This window comes from Anarhichas minor, unplaced genomic scaffold (genome assembly GCF_050575085.1).
Source record: "Anarhichas minor isolate MPS153535 unplaced genomic scaffold, ASM5057508v1 ptg000011l, whole genome shotgun sequence".
Classification (NCBI taxonomy): domain Eukaryota; kingdom Metazoa; phylum Chordata; class Actinopteri; order Perciformes; family Anarhichadidae; genus Anarhichas; species Anarhichas minor.
In genome coordinates, this window is record NW_027466457.1 from 6,721,559 (window position 1) to 6,747,075 (window position 25,517).

Sequence of the window (25,517 nt, forward strand, 5' to 3'; positions counted from 1 at the left end):
ACAAGGTAACACTGATGAGCTTAATTTATGACCACTTTCTGGGATTGGGGAGCAAAACTGCAAATCGATCTGTTGGGCCCCAGCTTTCACCTGCAAAGAGCTTTCCTCCAAATTGCTGCCATGGCATTGCCAAATCTGAAGCCTTCCTCTGTGTACAGGATGTTTGTTGAAGTATGTATGAGCCATGCCTGTTTTTCTTCTTCTGAGCTATTGATTTTTAAATGAAGTATCAAAGAAAATCAATAGTAATCAACAAAAAGGAGGCATAGCTGCTTGTGTGTCAGAACCCGGACCTGGAGCTCAATCAATTTAACTGGCCGTCACAACAGAGAGGGAGAGGAGAGAGACACAATCCTGACAATACTTCCTGTAAGATGTTATTGATGCAGATTATTGGAAGTATTAATATCTGAGACATTAATACGCTCTGAAGGCAGGAACGTTGCATACTAAAAATAATGAAAAGAGACGTAAAGTAAGATACGGCCTCAATCAATCTCAGTCGGTGGCAGAGGAATCACTAACACAATGTAAACCTAAAATATGTGTGTAGCAGACAAGTACAATAGTCTATAAATAACAGTGTCCAACTCAGGTTAAAATGTGCCGTCCATTTACGATATAATGGAGGGCGTGTTGATAATGTGGTCTTAAAAGTTGGACATAAGTAATCCAACTATACGGTTATCAACTATTACATGAGTTAATTGATCCTAATAGAGCCTCCAACCTCTTGTCATGATTGACCTCTGGTCTCTAATAAGATAATTCATTATTATTAGGCTTTTCAGGAAAAAAGACTCAAAAGAGGCAGCTACAGGCGGAAACCTTGTAGCTGCTACAGACCGAAACCCTGTAGCTGCTACAGACCGAAACCCGGTAGCGGCTACAGACCGAAACCCTGTAGCGGCTACAGGCCGAAACCCTGTAGCCGCTACAGCGCTTTATTCTCAGTGCTGCTGTTCTAGGCTTTGTTTCCTCAGCGGTACTGAGGAAGTGACAACATGATCCGTCTCTGTTCACCGTCACTCCTGTGCCGGCCCTGCTGAGACCAGCACTCAAAGGCAGCAGGCTTTCAGAGGTCATAAATAACACGGAGCGCCAGTAAACATAAAGGTGAGCCGCTTCACCGCCGGGTGGAAATGAAGCGTTTTATTGGAACACCGTATGGTGTCCGTAAAACGTGAGTGCTTCTCACCAGGCCAGCATTGCAGCCTTGCTCTGTCATAAAGCAGCGAAAACACTTTTTAACCCAATTTTTTTTCTTCTTTTTTTAGCGGTTTGGCAAACCTTTCATGATAAGTGTTGTGCGATAGAAAAAAAATGCTATTAAATTTTCACGTAAGTAGTCTGTCAGTTAGTGTCAGGATGGTCTCCACTTATGCTCCGGTACAGTGTGTGTGTGTGTGTGTGTGTGTGTGTGTGTGTGTGTGTGTGTGTGTGTGTGTGTGTGTGTGTGTGTGTGTGTGTGTGTGTGTGTGTGTGTGTGTGTGTGTGTGTGTGTGTGTGTGTGTGTGTGTGTGTGTGTGTGTGTGAAGAAACTCCTGCAGGGAGAATGGTATATACAGTATGAGGTGGGAAGCATGACCTAACTCATTTTAGCGTCTGCTGCCCTAGATTAAGGGGAACGGTCCTGCTCGTGAATGAACTTACGTCCTTAACAATGCATATGCAAGCTACATGGGGTTTAAGTACATTGAGTTATTGAAGTATTAGTATAATTTTAGTTCTCTTTATTGCCATTGAACTGATGCCTGGCTTGCTTTCTAGGTCTGTGTTGTGTACATTGACGTCGCAGTTTGAATAATGTGTTTCTGCAGCATTGGAGAGAAGTGTGTCTCTGTGAAAGATCTGTTTTGTTATAAACTGTTTAAATTGATTATATAGTTGTGTTTTCTCTTCTTGCTGATCACTGATATTTATTGCTGGAGGCCCAACATGTGCTGCTTCTGACAGTAATGAATTGCTCTGCAATTGCTCCCTGTTTGACCTGTTTAGGTATAAACCTGTCTGGTATTAATATTTTAATATCATAAATGACAAACAGGGCGGATACAGTTCAGGCCCTTCTGAAAGCAACTCTGTGCGACTCATTTATCCTGCTCACTGGACACGGAGCATAACTATACAATGAATGTATATTGTTATCCTCGATCACAACCTGCTCTATTGAGATTCTAATACAGTGATAGCGTTTTTCTTTTCCTCTTTTTGATAGAAATATGGCCGGTCTTGTTGATTGCATGTTGAGATTTTTACCTTGATATTTGAATATGAAGAAGAGTATGGTATTTGATAAGACAAGGCTGCTTTTTTAAAATTCTAGTCTTAACAACCGTTTTTTTAACAGATACATCTATTTATAGGGCGACTGTGGGTAAGCGGATAGCAGGGCCGTCCTTCAATCAGAGGATCGGTGGTTCGATCCCCGGTTCCGGCTCTGCTAATCGCATGTCGATGTGTCCTTGAGCAAGACACTTAACCCCAAAGATTACTCCTGTAGCTGTGCCCACGGTGTAGAAATGTGATAGAATCTGAATTGTAAGTCGCTTTGGATAAAAGCGTCTGCTAAATGACTGTAATGTGTATCATAATAATGTAATGTGAGGTGAGTTATCAGTTGTTTTTCGAGAACCGTCCTTGAAAACAAGAGATTGTGATTAGAGGATGAGGGTCTGGTCGATCCACGTACGGCCTGCCGGGACAAATCCACCTGTCGTCTTCCAGGAACTTTGTGATCCTATCAGTGTAGAGATGGGTAACCGGAAGGTGCTCAATCTCACTCTGATCAATAGTTACTTATCATGTCTGGGAATACCTGACTGACAGATAGAATCCCCCACAAACAAGAACAGGGTTTGTGTTTCTCCGAGTCTGGCTGTTGGAGCAGTGCCCCGTAGATACCGGTCCCCTAATGACCATGACCTTTTACGAGGTCTCGCATTGAAAACACTGCTCTAACCCCCTTTAACTGTTTATTTGACAGTGAGTGAAGTGGAGAACTTGAGCCTCCCTTGTTAAGAACGACTCAAAGGAAGGCGGATTTTAAAAGGAGAGTTAAGTCGATGGCAGCCAAACACTCGTCCCTGCAGAGCCGGTGTCTGATTATTTTAAACCGAGTTACTTGGTGAGCGGCTGACAGGCCAAATAAACAGACTCAGTTTGAACTTTTTCTCGATCTCTTCACACTTTCATCCGTTGTGTTCTTCACTGACGGGCCAAACACTTTTTTCCTGGTAGTCAAAGACTTTTTCCTACTTTTCCTCCTGCAGGGCGAAGGAATATGAGCGGTCAGTGGAGGCAAAGACACAGGTCCCCGAGTCCCCGTACAAGGCCAAGTAAGTCTTTATCTTTTCACAATTTAAAGTTTCATAGGTTTACTTCATTTTTTATAATTTACTCTAGTGATTATAAAGCTTTGGTGTAGGGCAGCAACTAACAATTATTTTATATCATACAAATAAATCATTATTTACATTCCAGAGGCAGGAAGAAGCACAATTTGGCATTTTGCTTAGCAAATGATCCAAATTGTTGCAGGTTGATTTTATTGTTTTACTCTTTTCAGCAATATTCAGATAGTTTTGTTTTCTGTTTATTGTCCTACAAAACAAAGAAAAGCAGCAAATCTTTACATTTGAGAAGCTAAAACTGTAAAAACTGTTAAATTACCATCAAAATTGTTTCTGTTTCTGTTGATTGACTAATCATACATTGAAGTAAGAGTTTTAGCTCTTCTGTGGTGGATAGAAGTTGGCCGACGTTGCGTGGAGACACGGATAGAGATCTGGTGTTTGTGAACGGATCTCTAACCTCCATCGGCTGTCGTGTGTTCAGGTTGCAGCGCCTGGTGAAGGACCTGTTGAAGCAGCTGCAGGGTCAAGACAGCGGCCAGAGCGCCAACAACAAAGTGTCTGGTCTGGACCGAACTCTGGGAGAGATCTCTCGCATCTTAGAGAAACAGGTAGAGCAACACACCCATCCCATAGATGCAATAGACAGCGTGAATGAGTTATACGTATCTTTTATTAGTGAGGTGGTTCTAAGATATTGGTTGTATATTAATAATCAAACTGTTCTATGCACCTATACCCTTACTTTTCTTTACCATAGATGTCCATCTCAATAGTTTGTTACCAGTTCACATCCTCTCTGGTGCATTTTGTGCCGGTCTGCTTTGCAGCAGTCTGCAGCAGTGCACAGGTCATGCCAGCCCTTTGGCATGTCTCCTCCCTGATGAGTCGTGTTTGGCTGTGTCGCCCCGTGTCTCACCCTCCCAACGTAGAGTATCGCTTACTCCAAACCAACTTGCCTTTGGTTATTGGCTGATGAAGACCAGATTAGCTGTGTTTTCATTGTGCAGATGGTACCAATAGAGGAGCTTCCCAGCACGAGAGCGAGCATTGTCTCGTGTCTATGGGGCTCGCACGACTCAGATGTCACTGGTTTAGACAATAGTAAATTGGATTTCCAGATGAAATGCCATGAATTCACGAGACTTTATTGAACAAAGGCAAGTGAATTTGACATTTTTTCAGAGATTTGCCTTTTCTCTTACACTTCATACAGCTGTATAAATAAATATAATTGTCAGATATAATGGCAGACATTTATAACTATAGTTGATTTGAAACATTTGTCACAGAGGTTTTGTGGCATGATGGGTTTTTTTTTTTAACGGTAAAACTCGCATCAATTTTAGACTGAGAGGAGGAATTAAAACACCTGCCACCGTGTTTATGATGAGGAGAATATACAGCCCACTTCCTGTAATGAGGCATAAATTTCCTGCCAAGTTGCGGTTCGAGCCATCATAACATCCCACTGTGCATGCCTCTGGGCGTGAGGACTGAGAGATTATGGTGTCCCATCAGTGACGAGGGGGGCCGGCTGGAGAGGCTATTACCGAATTTCCCCAGGGGCGAAGAAAGAAGTGGCTGAGGTGGGTGGCACAGCGTCCTGTAAAGAGAGAGGAGGAGACCAGTGTGATGTGAGTAGCTCACAAGCTGTCACTATATGAGGGCTCCTCCCCTCAGCTCCACGTACTCCCAGTGGGAGGTCAGAGGTCATTGGGCCACAGTAGATGTGCTCTATTCAACAGCGGTGTCGCTGTGAAGGAGGCGGCTCCGTCCGGGTGCCTTTGCTTTGTCTTTCTTTTACCTCGGCACAAAAGCAAGTTTTGTCAAGTTCTGCTTCAGCAGCTTCTTAGAGAAATATCCAGCCGAAGCCGAGAGGAGCAAAGCGATTGGCCGACGAGGCAGCCTAAGGAGCACTTCTCTCTGTAATCCCTGGAAAGTCAAATAAATAGAGTCTCCGTCAGCATGGCTGTCTGGCCCCTGAGTCACATCAAGTCGGGACCCTTTAGATTATTTGACCTAACAAGCATCTCTCATGTCATTGACTCACCTAGAGATTTGTTTTTCTCCCCCATATCTGATTCAGTCTCCACTTTCTCTACTAATTCCTTAGACAACACCCGACACTCCCCCTCCTGCACTGCTGTTTGGGTCCCACCCTCCCCTCAGTCCTCCCCTGCTTTCTAGGCTACGTCTAGTCTCTGACCCCAGTGTGTTTCTCCCTCTGAGGCCTCTAATGGTTTATTTTGTTTTTTTTCTTTACTCACAGTGATTGAGAATATCAATTTTCCCGATGTGCTGCTCTTTTCTTGCCTTATTACTGAGCACTTGTGTTTCCCAATGGTTTCAGTTGAAGCCTGTCTAGAACAGAGCAACATGAACGTCGTGTAGGTATGAACTGTCAGGAGCATGGTGCTCTGACAACCAAGACGTTTTCCTTTGGCCAGCTGTCAGAGCCTGGTTGGGACTGGTGGGAGTTGTACCTTGGGACGTGGGGGAAGGTGAAGGGCAGCGTGGGTAATAAGGTTCCTAGCTCGGGCCTCCAGCAGACTGACAGATACAGCCCAGAGCAGCAGCGTCAGAATGTTGTCACAGGCGGTAAAAGTGAGCAGCATGCTATTCAGTTTAGACATTTCAGAAGCAAAATATTCTTCTGTCACACTTGATTCAAAGTGTTACTGTATTGATCATTACTTCCTGGTTTTAAAGAAAATTGAGTTAATGACTTTGGTTGTTGCTATCTGTCAATAATAATAACATAATAAAATATTCAACAAAGCATCAATCCTGATATTATTGTAATCTTGTAAACATATTAATAGATTAATAGTTTTTTTTTTAAATAATGTTTCGTACAGCTGACATGATTAGTCAATTTACTTGTAAATTTCCTTGCTTTTGTTTTCGCTTCACACGTTTAAAAAAGTATAAAGATTCCTTTAGCCTATGAGACGGGCATTTGTCAGTGTTTTGGACATTTAGATGAGATTATTGATCAAATGAATCATAGATTATTTGAATCATTAGTTCCAGCCCTGATGTGATCAGACATGTGTATCATTATAATGAAGGCTGCCGTTTGGTTGTGCAGTAATCTGATGATTAATTGAAAGAATTAGCTTAATCGTGAATGGAAAATCATCTAAAAGTTTCAGCTCTGATGTAATTGTATTTTGTCATTGTCATTTCTTCCCCAAACAATGTCCTGTTTGTTTCCTCACCACAAGACAAATAGGGAGTGAAATAGTTCTGAGCTTCTTGGTGTATTTGTTACAGCTAGACGCTGTCTGTGGTTTCTGTGGAAGCTTTGGTTTTGCGCCACACTGGCCTTTGATTAATCTTGGCTGATTTTATTGAATAAACATAGTTTGTAGAATTATCCTTTTTCCATGTTTGCCCAGAACTCACACAGTCCACTGAATCATATGCCATCATGTCTCGTAAACACACAAGTTTATACTCAACCTTAAAATGTTTACTCCAGCAGCCTTGTTGTGGTTTGCAGTGGACTCGTCCCACAGAGCTTTGTTTACCACTCGTACGATTTTTTTAGGAAGCAGTATAATGATGAAACTGGTGTAAGGAGAGGGGTGTCCTACTTGTCTTTGTCGGGTTGCAGTTGTGAAGGAGTGAACTCCTGATTTGAAGGTACAGACTAAAGTTGAACGCAGTCCTAAATGAACTCCGCCAGTTGTCGTCCATCTGTTGGTGGGGCAGCACTGAGGCGGTGCCCTCCTCTCTGCTTTAATTAAATTGTCTGGTGGGAGGAGCCTACGAAGTGCAATCTGGCTGGTCTGCGGACACTGTCGCAGGATTCACCAGCTGCTTCTGGCCTCTCATCAGCTGGGGTAACAATGGTCACCCTGGACAATAATTGGATAAGATTCCCCCCGTTGTATTATTCAGGAGCCATGCTCCTCGCTTGTGTCTTCATGCTCAGCCCTCAGTGTTTGAGGGGAAACTAGTTGCTCATCCTGTTACTGTGTTCTGTTGGGGTGTGACCACGCACTGACAGATTGGAACTTAAAGGGACGCTCATTTTGGGAAATATGGTTGTTGGCTGTCTTACCCACAGTCCCAATATGAATTCCATCACCTATATCAATGTCATGTGTTTTCAGTACAGAGATACTGAAGTGCTGGGACATTGTTTAGCCTAGCTTAGCACAAATAGTTAGAACAAGGGTTAATGGTTAGCCTACATTTCAAAAGCAGTTTAGTATGCTAACATGCTCACAATGATGTATTGGGTATAATGATTGCCAAGTTCACCATCTTAGCGTGTTAGCATGCTAACATTTGTTAGCCACCCATGCTTCCAATAGTCTCTTTGGTTTTGTTCGTAGCCTCAATGCATGGAGAGGTAACTGATAACTACTCATTTCATCTAACAAGTGTACTTTCCAAAGTTTCGTATCTGTTTGAGAACACTGGGTGGAGCTGGGTGAAAACATTGTTTCATAAAGTTTGTATGCAAATTCAGCTTAATGGCTACATACACTGTCCCCATAATTACATACAAACCGTTACCCATTTGCTTAGAATGTCGACTTATTTGCACAGCGCGGAGATCAACATCTACAGAGCTCGGAGCCGGTTGGCAAAACAAACCTTTACTTTAAACATTATGTCTTTGGTGAGACGTGTGTCCTCACAGTAAGACTCTGGTGCCTGCTTTGTTTTTTCTGTGGACCATTGCATGCAGAGACCACCTAAAGGTAGTCTGTCAGGTAGTTTGAACCTAATCCTCTTCACTCGTATTGTTCCGTCATCACAACAGATAAATCTGTCAGCAGAGCAGAAAAGACAGCGACAAGCCAAGAAACCCGGGCCAGGACTGGGCAGGTCCCAGTTCCCCCCTTTAATACCGTTTGATAAGCTGCTATGAAAGAGCTGCCTTTTCTCATTTAGCCGAGAAGCTTTTAGGTAGGCGTGTTGATGGGAGGGTTAAGAGAGGGGTTAAGCCAAGCTCAGTGACTGAGACCCAATTGATTAGGCATGGAAACTGCTGGCAACGTACAGAAAGAAAGTCAAAATGAAGTCTTTGAGACATTTCTCATTACGTTAAAGGCAAAGGGTCTTTGGCGTGTTTGATAATGTTTTTTCCAAAACCCTAAAAGATTGTTCAGTGTGTCTTCTGTGTGTGTGTGTGTGTAACACCTGAATCGAGGAGCAGTTACCTCAGCATGAATGACAGATGAAGAGCTTATCTGTAATTTGGTAAAGAACTCCTCTCTCTCAATGTGTTCAGGCTTGTTTGGCAGCTTCCCATGTGTGGAACAAAAAGCGCTGTGAAGAGGCTGGATCCCTGTGCTGCCACAGCACCGAGGAGCCTGTAACCTCATTAGGTGTAGGAGTGACCCGCGGTGTAACACGGCCCTCTGTCCCTCCATCAGCAGCTCCTTCCCTCCCCGTCGACCCGGGCACTAACACGCCCGATAGTCAGCGCTCGCTCCTGTCTTTGTACTTGTTGATTTATAAGACACTGTAGCAACAGCATCTGACCTACTGCCAATTACTCATCATCACAGGAGCGCAGGGCCTAACTATTTAGATGTGTTCATAAATCTGATGGACCGGACTTGACTTTTTTCGCAACTTAGGTTAGTTTGTATTCAGTTTTTTAACCTCAAAAGTAAAGTGAGAAGTTAAAATAACTACGGATTTTGTTTATAAAGAATACATGTAAAAACTTTTGGCAGTTTATTTCACTAAAGGTCCTCACTGATTTAGAGGAAGGAAGATCTTGTGACAGGCCATTAGAGCCGAAGCATTGTACCATTTAGTCAAACACACTGAAATGATGTTGTAAAGAAAAGTCTGCTATCAGTGCAACACTTTTAGATCTAAAGTAACTAGAAGTGTTAGAGCAGCTTCTTTGCACGCGTGTTGAAGGTTAAAGAAAAGTGTGTTAACAGGATTACGTCACTCTTTAATCCCTGTAAATGCTGACGCAATAGGTGAAATAATGTAAATGCTGCATCTTTATTACCTCAGTACATCTAATGCATTCTCAACTTAGGTGTGACTATGATAAGAACGTTTTTTTCAGTACACTATCCTAACAGATCGATTGTCTTGATTGTAGTTTTGTAGCTGCCCCCTTCTTTGTTTGGCCAAGTGACGTTTTCTTGGTCTGTGGTGATCCGTTGAGACCACCCCGGTGCTAACTGGAGCCTGCAGAGCATTTACCGTTCACAGAAACTTGACTGTTGTAGGGCGGAGTCGGGTTGTGCACTTTTGAGATTAAACAGGAATACTTTTGGGATCACTTTGTTTCAGATTTCAATCCCTCGCCCCTGTTGGAGAAAGAGCGGTTCCCTCTCTGGTGAGAGCCATGTAATCCCCTGTCCAGCCTGTGGCTTGTTGTCCTTTCACTGTACCTCTGTTTCTCTCTCTCTCTCTCTCTCTCTCTCTCTCTCTCTCTCTCTCTCTCTCTCTCTCTCTCTCTCTCTCTCTCTCTCTCTCTCTCTCTCTCTCTCTCTTTCCCTCTCTCCCTCTCTGTCCTTGCCTCAACAGAACAATGCAGACCAAGTGGCCTTCCAAGTAGGCGGCGGCCTGTCGGCTCTGGAACAAATTCTGCAGGTCGTTGCCGCTGCTTCCACTCCCACTGCAGTTCCTCGTATTCCTCTCAAGTGAGTACAGTTACCAAATTGAAATACTTGGATTTCAATTAACATCATCATACACTTTGAATGTAGAAAAGTAAATGGTGTGCTCGGGTATTTTTCCACGATTTCAACACACAACTCAATAAACAACAAAAGATTATTGCGATACGCTCAAGTTTGTTATCGTGACTTAATCAAGTTTCTGTTTCAAGCCAGCAGGGTGAGCTGTCTCTTTAGCTTATAATGGGAACAGTTTGATTTCTGAAACTCTATGACCAGTTGTTGTTTAGATGACATTAGCCATGCGTGGACGTGAGCTCGCTGACTAGGTGTAAGTCTAAATTTAGGTTCATTGTCAGGATGGGAACAGGTGTGGAGGGATTTTCTGCAATGACAGATATTCCCTGTGAACGATCTATAATGAACAGCACGACCCCACTGAAAATACACATTTATTATCACATAAATGTTGCTCCATAGTGTTTATCTCGTCAAATATAGTATTAATATATGATATCTAGATAAACGCATATTTACATTTCTCTTTGGCCGTGTACAAATACACTGGAAGCTCTTTGTGTTGAAATGATAAAGAATTATCAGATTTGTATTATTGCGTTTCTGATTGTGTTTGCAAAAGGTAAAGGACGACATACTGCTTGATGTCTGTCTACTCTTCTTTATTCACAAGGCCTCAAACAGCTGTCACAGTCTGACTTCCCTTTGACTGTATCCTTTCTCTGACCCTACTGACAAGACTTCTTTATTTCCTCTCTCTTTGTTGTTTTTTTTGCAATTGCCCAAAGTGAGTAAGCTATTCTCAACGAACCAACTTCATCATTGTTTATAAACTGTTTCATCTCAGTAAATATCCTCAAAATGTATAAACGAGGAACAGCGTTCGAGAAATTGAGAGCGTTTCCATTTCCGTAATCAATTTGTGCTCGTTCTTTTCTCTCGAAACACAAAAAGCACACGTGTCCTATCCATCATTTAGAGTGCAGAGTATTTTTGAGTTGTGGGTCTGGTGTTTGCATGGCCTGCCAGTAGATAACCTCAGAGAGGCTGCTGTACTCACTAGTGGGACTCTGTAATGGACTCGAATGGCCTTGCACTCCCATTCATTAGCATTTACTGGTCTCTGAATCTCTGCTAATGGACAAATGCTTCTTATATTTATAAGGCTTTTAAAGGGCATCACATGTATATTGATTTTCTTCTACTCTCTCTTCCTCAATCATTGTAATCTGAGGGAATTTCGAGCAGACTTTTGAATTTAAAGAAATGTTATTATCTTAAATGGAAAGACTGTCTTCTTGCACAAAGCGTTTGTTTGCACATCCGTGCATGACGCTGTTGTTAGCTTAAGTGCACACTATACCTCCTCGGCTTTTAAGACATCTTCTTGACACGCCGCGGTGAAGGAACAGGAGGTGAAGATTAGACCATTGTGTTTCTATCACACTAGTTATAGATAATTATAAAAGTATGGTCTTGAACTGAACCTTTCCCTAATGGCTAAACGGGTTTCTCTGCAGAGGAGTTTTACACAAGCATGAGATTAGCAGTAGTCGCACTACGGTATATTCGAGGCCTAATAGGTTATTTCAGTAGCTTGTTTGGAATCAAGCTTAATACCTCAGTTCACCGGCTTGCCTGTCACTTCCCCCTGTGCTGCTAATACTGCCGGACCCTTGAGAGTTTGCCAGCTGAGAGCCGAGAGCTAAACCGGTGATAAGCCCTCGATGAACACATCAATCCAGCAACCAATGGAGACATTCATCCTCACCACGTATATATTGTACGCAAGATGTTCTGTAGTGTAGATTGAAACGGCTTCTACCATGATGAATTAGCTTTGTTATTACATTACAGCGATAGGCTACTACTGTGTGTACATAAAAGGGCTCTTTATTTTTATGAATCCAAACAAATCTCTATTTATTTTTTTTTTTCATGTTTTGTAAACCTTGTAAACAGCAGGAGAGGGTCACCCTTCAAAACCTTGTGATGCACCTCAGTCGGGTCAGCGTGTTTGGGAGTGGGTGACGAGATGCAACACAAGGACGCAGCCCGACTGTCTACTTATCACTATCAATCATCTGGATGGCTGTGTGGCCTAATGGGCTGCTATGTAGACGCTCGCCCCAGAGTGCGCTACATTATCTGTTTACAGCGATGCTGCCGTATTGATCACCTCCTCCTACCAGATAAGCTGAGTGATTTACAAAAAAAGGCAGCTGCGGAGATGCTCCTGCCATATCTCTCCCCGGGGAGGCTGATTCCATATTGTTACCATTACATTAATGAGCTAATTCCTCTGCGAGGCTCCGCTAATGTCCTGGTGTAACCCTGTGGTCACTGGAATGTCTCGATCAGAGTTGAGCTTCAGCTGGCGAGATGATGCCTCACAAAACGCACAATGACATCCAAAATGTTTGCATGCAACGAAATGAATATCACTTCACATTCATTTTATTAGTTTATTAGCTTTTCATTAGGCTCATTATTGTTCTTGGGGATTCATATTCACGGGCTTTAATATGCTTAAATCACGCCATTGTTCAACATATATCTGTCTCTTAGTAAGACCAATTAGGGCTGCGACTAAGAATCAATCTGCGTATTACTTTCACTAAGAAATAGAAGTCTAAAATAATCTGTAAATATTCCCATTTGAGACACTGAATTTTTGCCTTATTTCATTTTCTTTCAAACGACTAATCTTTTAATCAGCTATTATTTTACATTTAAGTCACCTTAATACCAGAGCTGAAAACAATACTTTGATTAATAAACTATATATTTAATGTTGTACTGTGTGAAGTACCCAGTATACCCGTCATATGTACCAGCATTTGTACCAGGGATATCCAGTATATAATCACTATATGTATGTAGCTTATGTAGCTGGAGCTGTTTTGTTCCCAGACTGTTTAACTAGTAAGGACAAAATAAATAAAGGGACCAACTGTTGTTTGCGTTTCAGTAGTTGGCTTCGATGGAAGTCCTTTTTGTCTTTCTGTTATGAAAACTGCATATTAGTTCTATTAGCTAGTTAAACCCAAACCCAGTGTCAAAGATCTCTCGTATCTTTATTTGGCTTCCAATAGGGGTCACTGAAGACAAGACCTCTGTGTTGTTTGTAAATGGTCTCGGCACTAGACCCAACACAACTTATGCTTTTAAACACCAAACACCTAACGGAACAGAACCAACGCCTGTTATAATAATGATAATATGGGGAGCTAAAATCTAATTCAAAAGTAATGTTTTGGTCGCACTGTCTGTTGACGGTTTCCATTGATTTAAAAAAGAAGAGCAGAGCTATGAGGGTAACTTGAACAGGAAGTGAAGGGTTTAGGAGTCTTTGGACATTGCGTGTTAACCCAATTTGTATTTCCACAACTGTCTCACATGACCTGGCGTATCCTGTGAAATCAGACCTGCTACCTGTGGTTTTATTTCAGGATGTTTTCCACCATTTGTGAGTGTGTGTGTGTGTGTGTGTGTTTGTGCACACACTTTTGCTCCCGTGTGACGGCTCATCAGATTTCATACCTGGCCAGTGTGGCACGACAGCAAGAGTAGATGTCTTGGAAGCACTCAGGGTATCGGAGAGTCAACAGCAGAATCAAATTAAATGTCATTTAGATAGAAGTGAATGAAGGGATTGTTTGACAGCACAAGGAAATGGATTTGCCTCCTCACCTTTTATTTTGGCTTAGGATTCTTTTTCTTCCCCTGAACACAAATTTACCCTGTTTAAGAAGAAGGGACTCAACCTGATCTGGAAGTTGGTCCGATTTCTGCAGCGTCGCTCCGGTCAGGCTTGGCTGCGCACATAGGAAACGCACAGAGAGGGCGAGAAATGTGAGACTCGGGTTGAGGAGCACAGATCTCCGGCTTGATAAGTGAAGGCAGTGACAAAAAGTATAAAGACCCTTTTACATGCTTGTTGTCCTGTTGTCAACTGAGTTGAGAGTTGGCCATTTACTATAATGAATGGCTTAACCATACGTCTCTCTGTGAGGACAATGTTTATATGTTTTACTTCTGATGTATGCTGGAGAGTTAGCCAGGCTGTGAAAGGCTTTCTGAGTCCTGTTGTGGACAAATAATGACCGTCTGGAATAGTTTCTTATTCTTTGTCTTTTTTTTTTAGCGGTGTCTATCAGCCTTTTAATAAAATTGATTAAGTGATATTTGAATATGAGGGTTTAAATTCAGAGTCAGTTGCACACCTAATCCCCCCCTACACCCAAGCCTCCACCTTATCATGCATGGGCCTGTTGGCCACCCAGGCAGAGCCCCCAGAGGGCTGCAGAGGGGCGAGACAGGATCAGATGTGCTCCGTCCCTCTACCTCTTGGCCGCATGTCTCTATGGATCTGAATAGCTTTGCAGGTAAATTGTTATTCCCAGGCTGTGTGAGGTTAAGCTGGTTGGTGCAGATGGGCGGATTGCATCGCTCATTATTCGCATCTCACTTCCATTCTTAAGTCCAACTTCAAAGCAGAATTGTTCTTAGAGTGATAATGCACTGACTGGATCGTGGTTGTGGTCATTTTGGGAGGAAGCACAATCTCTCAGAGTAATGAAAACCCCGTAGCGGTGTAGGTGGAGGAATGTTGCCTGCTCAGATGGACTGGCACACATCGGTCCCTACAAAGTTTTTGTGCAACGTGAGACAGGGTGGTGTGGCACTTTACCAAATTGTTTTACAAAATCTTTGACTGGAGCTGTCATCGGGGGGGGATTGAGATAGCGAGAATCTCAGAGAGGGCGGACTATCAGGTGTCGTGCTCATCAAGCTCAATTAGGTGGGAGGAAACCAAATACAGATCACTGTGATGGTTCATTGTGCGAGCTGGTGTAAGGGCATAACTCAGACATGCCTCTGACAGCCTCCTCATTTGTTCAGAGACGACCAAAGACAAGCCTGATTAGTTGTGCTTCAAAGCAATGCTATGCTCATTACATGAGCAGTTGAGTGAGTCGATTGTGAAGCCAGAAGGTCCGGTCTGTCGTGACAGAAGTCAAGTGGTTTAATTGGAATATACTTGTCAGTTTGTAGAGAGACAATAAAGCCATGCTTTGAGTTTAAATTCTCAGAGCCTTAATATCACTGGTGTGTAATACTACTTTCTTATTTGTCCTTTTTTTGTGATAAAGCTGAGCTTTTAGAGTTCCCTGTTTATACTCTGAAGTAGTACGAGACAAGGCGACCAGTCTCGGGAATCATTGCGTCATTTGCCGAACCGTAACAAACTGCATTTGAAAAATGTGGTCAAAAGGTGTCTGACGTAGATAGAGCGACAGTTACAAGTGGCTTCACACACTTGTCACATCATTTCATTATAGGTTTTGGCAAAGTTGCCGTGTGGAAACTGCCTGTATCAAATGTAACAAACAATATGTTTTGATATGAGTTGTCCTTGACTCTTTGTTCGTAGATAGGAACATTTTTAGCATTTATTTATTTTTTTTAGATAAATGTTTTTTGGGCATGTTGGACTTTATTGAGTCACAAAAGAGTGCTTTGCCTCTCAGGTCAGCTGATCGAAAACTTCTCCAAATCTTTACGAGGAGTTCAAAGTAGATTATTGCTCTCTTCATTTCTTCTGGAATGAACGATTGAATATCCCATCATAGCGGCTAGCACGGCAACAATCCAAGAAGGGTTGAAGCTGTTCTAAAAGAAACGGTGACAGTACTGCTTCCCAGGTATACTTTACGTACAACAAACATTCATAAGGAAGAGAGCATCAAATCTCAGTTGTCTCCGGTGTAACCCGACTACTACCATTGAGCAAGATGAACTCTATCTGGCTGTTCAGAAAACAGCTCTTTGACAGTAATCAAGTCAGTCCTGCCTAGTCATTTTTATCTCTGATAGGTCATATGATATCCCTACTATTGTGCTCTGCTTTACTCACCAGGCACATGATCTTAAATACCAGGACAGTGACTTAACGTACTAAAGTAGCTCTTGTCCTTTTTATAAAATGTACGTGTCAGCTAGCACCGCTTGAATTTCATAAGCTATTTGGAACATTAAATTATAAAACGGTATTTGAGGAGAAAGCAGATGAGTTGCCATCTTGGTATTTGCATAGAAGCTGATCTTCGTCCCGTGTTCACTGGAAATGGAGAGTCCTGATGCCTCATGGCTGGAAACGGCACAGTTTGGTTGGGATCTCATGTTACCTCACCTCTTGCTCCACACAGACTGCTCAATCAGTGCACTTAAGCGTTACGGTTTAACTTTTTCCACTGTCTTTATGCTTTAATAAAATTACTGTCAATATAGCTGCCATGTAGGACATTAACAACTTGCAAGAGGCCTTTGCTCTGTTATTGTTTTCAGGTTGACGGAAGTGAGCTTTGATGCGAGATTTGGACGCTATCCGATCACTAGAATATAGTGCTTCTCACATTAACACCATGTTCCACGTCTGACAGCTGTACTCTGCAATGTCAATAATGATGCAGCAGAACGACTGAATGCAGAGCAAAGAGTGGAGGAAGTTATCGACAGACCTGGGTCTGCCTCCGCCTAATCTATTCTCCTTTCCCATGCCAGCGTGGTTTGACCGAAAACGTGCAGCAGATGTGAAGGTTTCGGTAGATATCAAAATGTTTACGAGTTGAAATAAACATGGCCTACTTTAGGCACTGGAGAGGCAGATTCCTTTCCTCCAGCGAGCAGATAGGACACGCCATTCTGCCAATGGCTAAAATATACAGTTGTCAGAAAATATTAACTGATGAAACGGGAGGCGAGGGGGGAGTAGCAGTCACAGCAGAACGATGGCCAGTTATCTGAAGCATTAATCTTCTCTGGGGAGGCTTGTGTTGGAACAGAGGCATGCTGAGGAGCTGCTGAGAGGAGTGGTGTTATCTCTCCGGCGGAAATGCTGAGCTATCTCAGCCAAGATGGGACCGAGATTGCGCTCAGCTCCTCTGAAGGTGGCTGTGGTGGGGGGGGGGAGTCTCCACATAAGTAGCTGATATGAGTGTTTTATTCCGCAAATCGGCTTCCTTACTCGCGCCGTCAGTGAGATATGCGTTTGACTTGTGAAGACAAACTGCCCCCTTAAGGAACCACAAATACAGAAGAGTGTGTTTGGTTTCCTGATGACTGCAGATAGTCTTGTCAGTGCCCAGGGCGAGACATTTACATCCCAGTAATGAGGTTACTTTAACGGATTGCAAGGGGAGTAGCAGCCTGCTTTGAGGTGTGTTTTTTTTTTTAATTTTTACTTGTGATCAGTAACCATTTGTAATCTTTCTGTGTTAGGTCCCTCTGTGCTGCTGTAAACACCTACTACCTGGCATGTTCCTGCTGCCCCCCCAGCTGCTCATATGTGCTGTTTAGCAACAAGATAGCTCTCCTCATGGACCTGCTGCTGCATCAGCTAACAGTAAGTGTTATGCGTCCCAGCACATTGCGATTACATACAAGGCATACAAGGCGTGATCAAGGATTTGTAGCGAAGCCACACATTCATTAAGCCTTTTTATTAAACCTTCCTTGTTTTCTTTACGTTAATCTGTTTGTATACAGTGCTTTGACCGCTGCCTTCTTTGCTAGTGTCGGTTCCTGCCACAGTGTTAATGAAAGACAGAGCAAGACACAAGCTAGCGAGTAACAAAGCGTTTGCCCAGCCTCTCCACAGATGCCTCCTCCTGACTGAGGGGAATGTGAGAGCGCAGGCAGGCAGGCTGCATTGCGGCGACATGTCAGCCCCATATCCTTCAGCACTCTGTAAGAAGGACTGTAAACATCAGCCCACTCCAAACATCTAACGGTGGCGGCTCGCTGGGGCCGCCTACGCTCACAACACAGACAGGACAAGGCACAGGCACAGGGTTGTGGTACATGCATGAACTCTGCTGGGGCTTCCTCCTCCAGTGAGTGAGTTCCAATCCAAAGAAGTCATATTTCCTTAGGGCACACAGGGAGAGGTTAGTTTGGTTCAGTTTATATAAAACATATCCCAGCAGCTGCTCTGCTGACTGACATATCCAACAGCACTGCAGGAGACACACTAACTGTTCTCCATGTGTCCACTGCAGATTAAGAATTAGGCTCAAAACTCTATTCATGCTTTGATAAATTGTAATTAAATTTACAAGTGAGACAATAAAGTTTTCAAATTCCGCACAGCTTTAATTTTGTTATTTTTGTATTTTCGTTGCTTGACTGAGTGTGTGTTCATGTGTATGTCTATGTTCTGGTATGCGTGTGTGTAAGCAATAGAGTAAAGCAGTGGGGGTTGCACTGCCATATGAGCATGTACCCTTTTAATTCGATTTGTGGAGAATGTCGGTGGATTTACCTTTGCTGTCAGCATGCACCCCAACCATTAGAGCAAATGAGAAGCTTTTACCTATGCAAGCTTTTCCATGTTACGCAGTAGCACTATATTTTAACAGGGCCCTCTGCTTGTGTGTTTTATCAAGTTTGTCTGGAAATGCAAATGAAACGAGAAATGCTCGGCTGACTACACTATTTAATTTAGTTGTAGAGCCTTTTTATACGAGCTTTATCTTGTCACCGTGTAGCTCGTTCTTGGTACATCTTTACTCGTGTACCCCGGCTTTTCTGTCATTTGTGTGGCCGAGGAAAGGCCTTGAACAGCTACTGTATGCCCTTTACTGTAGCTACTACAAATAACGAGTGTATTCTGCTACTTTTTGGCCTTAAGCTGGTGAATATTCTCACTAAACCGTGTAACGGGCCAACAATGTGGGAAAATCCTTTTGCTAAACAAAAAACGGTCATTTAACATTAGCCTCAGCATTACATTTTATCAAATCTATCAAAGAACACAGTTTTAATTAATAGGTAAGCTATTATTTATTATTTTCCTTCCATTCTTGCAGCTATATGTCCCAGATGAGGACAAATCTATTTTCGGGCGCAGTGTGAACAAACAAGTCTTTGAGGGTTTGACGACGGGATTGTTGCAGACCATCGCTACCATCCTCGGGTCCCTGTGGCCGCATATCTCTGAGTCTGGACAAGGTGAAAACACATGGATTTCCTCCCCAGATGCCAAGGTCAAGAGCTCTGCCACAGAGTCCTTCAACACTCGCACACAAGACCTAATCAGGTATTTTCCTTCCTGCGCTCTGTACTACTGACGCTGCTTCTCCTCCTCCTACATGGCACCTTGTTTTCTCTCATTTCCCGACCTTTTTACCTTCTTCAGTACATCCCTCCTTCACTCCTCTTCACTGGGTTGAGAGTTGGTCAACCTCTGATTTCCTCATCATGCCTTATGTAAAGAATTGGCTGACAAAATGTCAGATCTCTTTGGAAATGGTCCAACTGGTGTCTTGTTAGAATGGGAGTAGTGTGAGAATGAGGGTGTATTCTGGCATCCTTCCAGCTTGTACTTTTTCCACACATTCAGCGCCGCATTTCAAGTAAAATCCGTTTTAGGGGGGGGGGGGGGGCACAAAGTAGCATAAACAAAGAGCACTTCCACAGCTTTGAAAGGCCTCCTTGAACCTGGCGTTGGAGCTCCAGCCATGTGGGTCTGGGCTGTAGGAGTTGGGGCCGCGTTGGAGAAATGTGGGCTGTGAGGAAAGGCAGGCCCGGCCTGATGAAGCCTCGTGGAAGAGTGCAGTCTTTCCACCACCACTCCCACAAGCCATGATTCATCTGGTCGGAGCAGCTGCACAGGCCCACCACTCTCATCCACTGACCCAGTCGTAACCCTGGAGACAGGGGAGGGCCTGAGAAAAATGGTGTCGTCAGACTGGTAATCCCAAGTACGAGCACGAGATTTACATCAACTGCCTTGTATAATGTATATGCTAGTGAGGACAAAAGATCAAAACATTTTTGGCTTTTGCAACACTCTCCCATTATGCAAACCCATACATCACACAGAGAGGAGATCGCCATTTCCTTTCCTCTTATTACCAGTTCCTCAGTTTGACTTTCAGTGCTTTTAGTTCCCCATCATTGTTGTAAATGCTGAGGCGCCGAGCGGCAAGTTCGACCACCGGGCAGGTTGTCAAACAGAGAGCAGGCGTCGTACAAAAGCAGTCGGTGTGAGGAAAGATCCTTTCAACCCACGTAAAGCTGTGGAAGAGGATCAAGTCAAAACAATGGGGCTCGGTTCAAGTGTCAGATGACCTGGAGTGGAGGTTGAAAACGGTCATAATCACCTGTTTTGAGAGGAAACTCAATGAGTGACAGTTCTAACAAAAAAAGGTATGCGAAAGAAGCGAAGAGTCAAGACGGCGATTAGATGAGGATCCGTGGCTTCACAGCGGCCACGTCGGCTCCTAGAAAGCCTTGATTGGCAGCTGTAGTGCTGTGTCGATTTCTGTAAGCTGTTGGTGCCTGAGCGGAGCCCGAAGGTCCAAGCATACCGGAGCTGTGAGAAGACGGCCCCAGGTTAGCACACTGTGTCAAGGGCCCCAGAGCTGGGCTGGCACAGGGGCCACAACAGCCCTCTAATGACACTATTAGCAGTGATTTGTGGCTGAAAGAGTACAGGGAACATGATCACGAGACCTGTCATTGGCAAAGACAAATTGGAGATATCGCAGTAATAGCAGGGGTGGAGGGCTTAGGTGAGGTGTCCGTTTTCAGCTGCAGTGCTGTGGAAGTATGCACAGTAAAGGCCTTTGTTTGCCTGTGTGAGATGAGCTTTTTTTTCAAAGGAAGTCTACCATAGTGCATTTGGGGAAGATGATATTAACCACTGCGTGTTTTTTTTCTCTCTTGTGTGTTTCTTCCAGCTATGTAGTGAACATGGGTCTGATCGACAAGCTGTACGGGTGCTTCTTGTCGATCCAAGGTCCTGTAGACGAGCTGCCCAAGATGTCTGCTTTCCTCCAGCAAGCCTCGGCTCTGCTGCACAGCATGTGTAAGCTGTGTTTTGTCGTAACCGGACGGTGAGCATTTCTCTTACACGCGTTTAAACGTCTGTGTGATCTCTTGATCGTCCTCTGACAAACACACACACACACACACTCACTTTTCTCTGTGCGTCTAATGGCGGAGACCGAGTCACCGTCAGTTCTTTAACGTCACGAGGATCCATAACGACGGGAATCCCGGTTACTCAAACAAAGCCTGTGGTTCCTCTGCAATCAGCCAGCAGGTCGTTTCTTCCAGCCAGCTAGCTGGCTAAGCTGTCGTTACTGCACATAGAGATAGGCATCTACTTGACCCGGTGCTCTGTCACTCACCATAAACCTTAGCCTGCAGCGTGGGGGGAGCCCACACAACGTGTGCTACAGTGACCTCCACACAGAGAGGTTCAGCGGCGCCGCTGACAGAGGCGACGCACACAGTCACACCAAGGGACGCCAGTATCCAAATTCCTCACTTAAAAGGAAATGCTAAACCACGGTAGCAAGGAGATATGCTTTGATGTTGTGCATTGCAATTGCAATAAGCTTTATGCATTGTAATTGTCGATGCAGAATCAAGGTATTAATCCAGCCAATTAGGTTTCCTTTTCATAACTACTGCACCACTTGGCAGCACATTACGCCATGATCTTCTCATTGCGTTTGAAGTGTCGCCCAGTGTGCTGCAGCACCTTGCCAGCTGCAAGGTGCTGCAGTAACAATGACCAGCTGCTTCACACCAGCAAAGCAGAAAGATAGCTACGGCGGTTTTGTCACTGAATATCTGTGAGAAAACATCGTGTCAGACTTTGCAGGTTTAATGAGACCCGTGTTATGATCAATACGGCAGCCAGCGACCTCCGTTCTGCCAAGATTCTCCGTGTGTATAAGAATGCTCAATCGGCACGAAGAATATTTTGGCCATGCCAGTTGCTGTGTCAGGGGATTATAATGGCATTAGGAAGGCTGTGTTCTTGCCTAGCAGCATATTTCACGCAGAGCCTGTTGGCTAACATCAAGTATCAGCATGCGCTGTAGGTTCCATCCAGAGGTCACACCCCCTCCTTTCTACATGGCTGCAAATCATAGCCGGTGCTGCTGCGGTAGTCTTAAATTGTCTGTCTGTACTAGCCGAGGGTTTTCACCAGAGTCGTCCGCGTTGATACTGGAGAGAATGAACAACACTGAAGCGTTAATTTCTCTCTTTTTCTTTATCATTGCAGGGTTTTTATGTCAAAATAATGCAGTCATGTTGAGTGTAGTTGATCCTGCAGGTGCTGATATGATTAGATAATACATATTTCATCTTGGTAAAATGTTGTAATTGTTCATTTTCTATGATTAGATTCTATCTTTTGAAGCTCCTAGCATGACAAATTTTCTTTAAGAAATGGTTTCTAGACTGAGGCCTTTTCTCCATCCTGTGAAGCTTTTATTTAATGTACCTCCTGTTTTCAAAGCAGCGTTGTTCCTGGCTTTGTTGTTAAATGTAATGTTCAATAACAGGATGGTGTTACCGATCCCTTAACCAAGAAGGTGGCATATTGTTGAAACCAAACAAACATATCGCCTTGAATCCTTTTAAGCAGGCCTTGATTAAATGAGTTGGAGCACTCAGCACCTTGTCAGGCAGCTCTGTGCAATCCGCCAGCTTGAAGTAGCTGCCATGAGCTTCACGTCATGGCATTACTATGTTTACTGTAGCTGGAGGAGGGAGCGGAAGAGACTATCTTGAATCTTGAATGTCCCACTCTTCAGCTGCACCCAAACTGGCTGGCAGTGAATTTTACTAGTGAAGTTAAAAAGCTCCTCACATATAAAGACTGCAAAACTGTTATTCCATAAATAAACGGGCATCTTGACATGTTGGATCACAGCTTCATCTTATGCTCCACATGTTAAAGTCTGTGCTCTTCCACTCGCAGCAGTCAGTTAAGTCAGGTAATACGAACAGGGTAGCGTCTCTTATCTGAAGGGAAAGTCATCTCTAAGCCCTTGTCTGGGGAGTAAATCTAGAAGCCGCCGAGGTCTAGACTGTATGTGGCCGTAGTCTTGGGATGTCCCAGTGAGTGAACAGTCTGAAGTTCAGTTTTGGTTGTTTTTTTGCATGATACCAGCAGCATAAAGGCACAAATAAAGACCTAAATGCTACAAAGTGTTTCCTGGTATCTGGTATATATGTGTGTGTGTTTATTTATGAGCATGCACATTTATTTTTGGTTTTGCTGACCACACACTCGCCCTCTCCTCCTCTCCAGTGCTCCCAGTATATTTGACAATAAACGCCAGGACCCGACTGGATTGACGGCCCTGCTGCAGTCCACAGACCTGGTGGGAGTGGTGCACACGCTGTATTGCATCCTGCTGCACAGTTTCTCGCCAGAGTCTTCTTCCCAGAGTCAGGAGCCCTATGGCCCCGGGGTCATCCAGGTGGCTTTGCAAGGCATCCGCTTCCTCAACAGTTTTGCCCTGCTTGACCTGTCCGCCTTCCAGGTATCATCCAAAATATTCTGTTTTCACTTTTCACAAATCTTTACAGGTCTGCATCTGATGTTTGTTTGAGCATTTTTCTGTATCGTAAATACATTATTATACCATATATATTTTATATATTTTATTGAATAACATTCACAGTACATGGATTGCTAAAGGAAAAGCTGGTACCTTTGCATTAACAAACTGGTATTTGAATAAATCGTAGAAAGAGCAATTTAAATGACATGTCCCTCATCACATGTGGTAAAATTCCCACCAAATATTTAAACGATACTCCCCTGATTTAATAAAAAATCAAAGATGCTAGTTCCTTTGTTAGGAGCCATTGGAAGAGGAGTTACTCTCCTCAGGACAAAGCTGACCTGTGGACATAAACACGGCTGTCCTCTGACCCCGGGTCAGTGGTTGGGGTTGAATCGAGCCCGGTGGGTCAGCAGTTAGGATGGAGCACGAGTGATTATCACTGTATGCAGGGCCGTACATTACCCACTCTGAGGAGGAGGGGGCGACAGCTTCACTGAGCTCGGTCACCACGTAGACGGAGAGCCACGAGAGCAAGCGAGAATGCTGTTAATTATTTTAATGTCTTGTGGTAATCACCTTGAAGCGGCTTCCTCTCACTGACCCGCCACACTCGAGCAACTCAAAACAGCTGGAAATGAAAGCACTTCACTGCCGGAGTTTTATGAACATTTTAAATAATGTTTCTTCTTTTGGACGGGGGTCGTAGTCACCTTGTGTTTCACATTACCTCCATAGCACCGGCTAATAGGTGTTGTGAGTGGATGATCAGAGTGCAGGCCGTTAATGCTCTCTGCTGCCGCATCAGCTCCCAATAATTAGTTTAGAAAGACATTTCAAAAGGGTTCAGTGCAGTATGAATAACAGGGTTATGCAGTGGTTGCATTTTGGCAAAATATGCAGCAACAAATCAGATTTACAAAAAAAAAAGAAAGTGAATGAAGGAACTGTTTTTTTGATGTTTTTCCTGTTTTGTTGAGTTGATTTTTTTTTTTTAAATCTAAAGTTATTTCGTTATTACTGAATAACAATTTGCTTCCGTTCCATTTGACAGCTGCTTACATGGTTCAGTGAGTTTAACACTTTGCCTGCACGCATACTCAGGTACTGCATTTATGGATGTCACAATGCTAACGCACCCAAACTTCCAGTGGAATAGTGATGATCTTCTGGTGCTCCGTCACACTGACATGTTTAATAAATACTGTCTGTAAGCTGCTCCTAGCATCTCATTTCTGAGCAGCATTGGGGTGTTTTATGGTGGGACCCCGCCTGAGTTGCTCATACTCTTACACTATGTATGTTCCCAGCAGCAACACATATCGTCATTCATTACTTTGTATTGTTATTGAGCTCTTTGTAATCACAATCATAGACAATTCATGCTTCATTTCCTGTAAACATACTAACATGTGTTGTCTGTGACCCGTCAGTCTGTTCTAGGAGCCGAGGGCCTGTCTCTGGCCTTCCGACACATCGTCAGCTCCCTGCTCTGGTACTGTACCCAGCATTCCTCTGAAGAGCTTCTGCACGAAGTCATCGTCTGTGTGGGATACTTTACCGTTAACCACACAGACAACCAGGTAAACCGGCACTGACTGCACAGAAATTACTTCAGTTTAACAAAACCAAACTACAATTTACAATTACAATTGCTTTTGTTATTTATCAATCTACCAATTTGTGACGATTGTATAATTGCTTTGTAAATAAAATCTAAAACAATCATGACAAATTCCCATCTTAATGACCAAAATATGTTGGTGATTAGGGAAATTAAAAAAACATTGATTTCAGATGTCTCCAAATCATGACTGTTTTCACTTTATATGTGACTGCTATTTGTTTCAAGAAATGTTTTCAAATGTCAATTTTAATTCCCCATAAATTAAGTTGATCTTGTTTTATCCGATCAACAGTCTAAAACCTTAAAATCCTCGAAACATCGAGCATAAAATCCTCATAATATGAGAATAGGGATTATTAATCGATTATCAAAATAGTTATCTATTCATTTTTTTTATTTACCAAGTAATACATTTATCTACTTAATGTTTCAGAAATACTTTACACAATTAATCAATTGATACAATTGTAATTGATACATTTTCTGTCAATGTACTCATTTTCAATTGTTTAATTGTTTCAGC

The 25,517-nt window shown here is 43.3% G+C and overlaps 1 protein-coding gene across 4 annotated transcripts in view; it reads left to right on the top strand.

Annotated features, from left to right (window-relative positions):
* Positions 1–25,517, top strand: part of scaper (S-phase cyclin A-associated protein in the ER) — a 53,497-nt gene that overhangs the window by 20,797 nt on the left and 7,183 nt on the right. For all 4 annotated transcript variants that reach the window (XM_076089085.1, XM_076089083.1, XM_076089087.1 and 1 more), the window contains 8 exons: positions 3,273–3,338; positions 3,838–3,964; positions 9,876–9,991; positions 17,270–17,393; positions 18,859–19,088; positions 20,734–20,889; positions 23,109–23,343; positions 24,801–24,950. In XM_076089085.1, the coding sequence (XP_075945200.1) occupies positions 3,273–3,338; positions 3,838–3,964; positions 9,876–9,991; positions 17,270–17,393; positions 18,859–19,088; positions 20,734–20,889; positions 23,109–23,343; positions 24,801–24,950 (1,204 nt within the window). The remainder of the gene's footprint in view (positions 1–3,272; positions 3,339–3,837; positions 3,965–9,875; positions 9,992–17,269; positions 17,394–18,858; positions 19,089–20,733; positions 20,890–23,108; positions 23,344–24,800; positions 24,951–25,517) is intronic.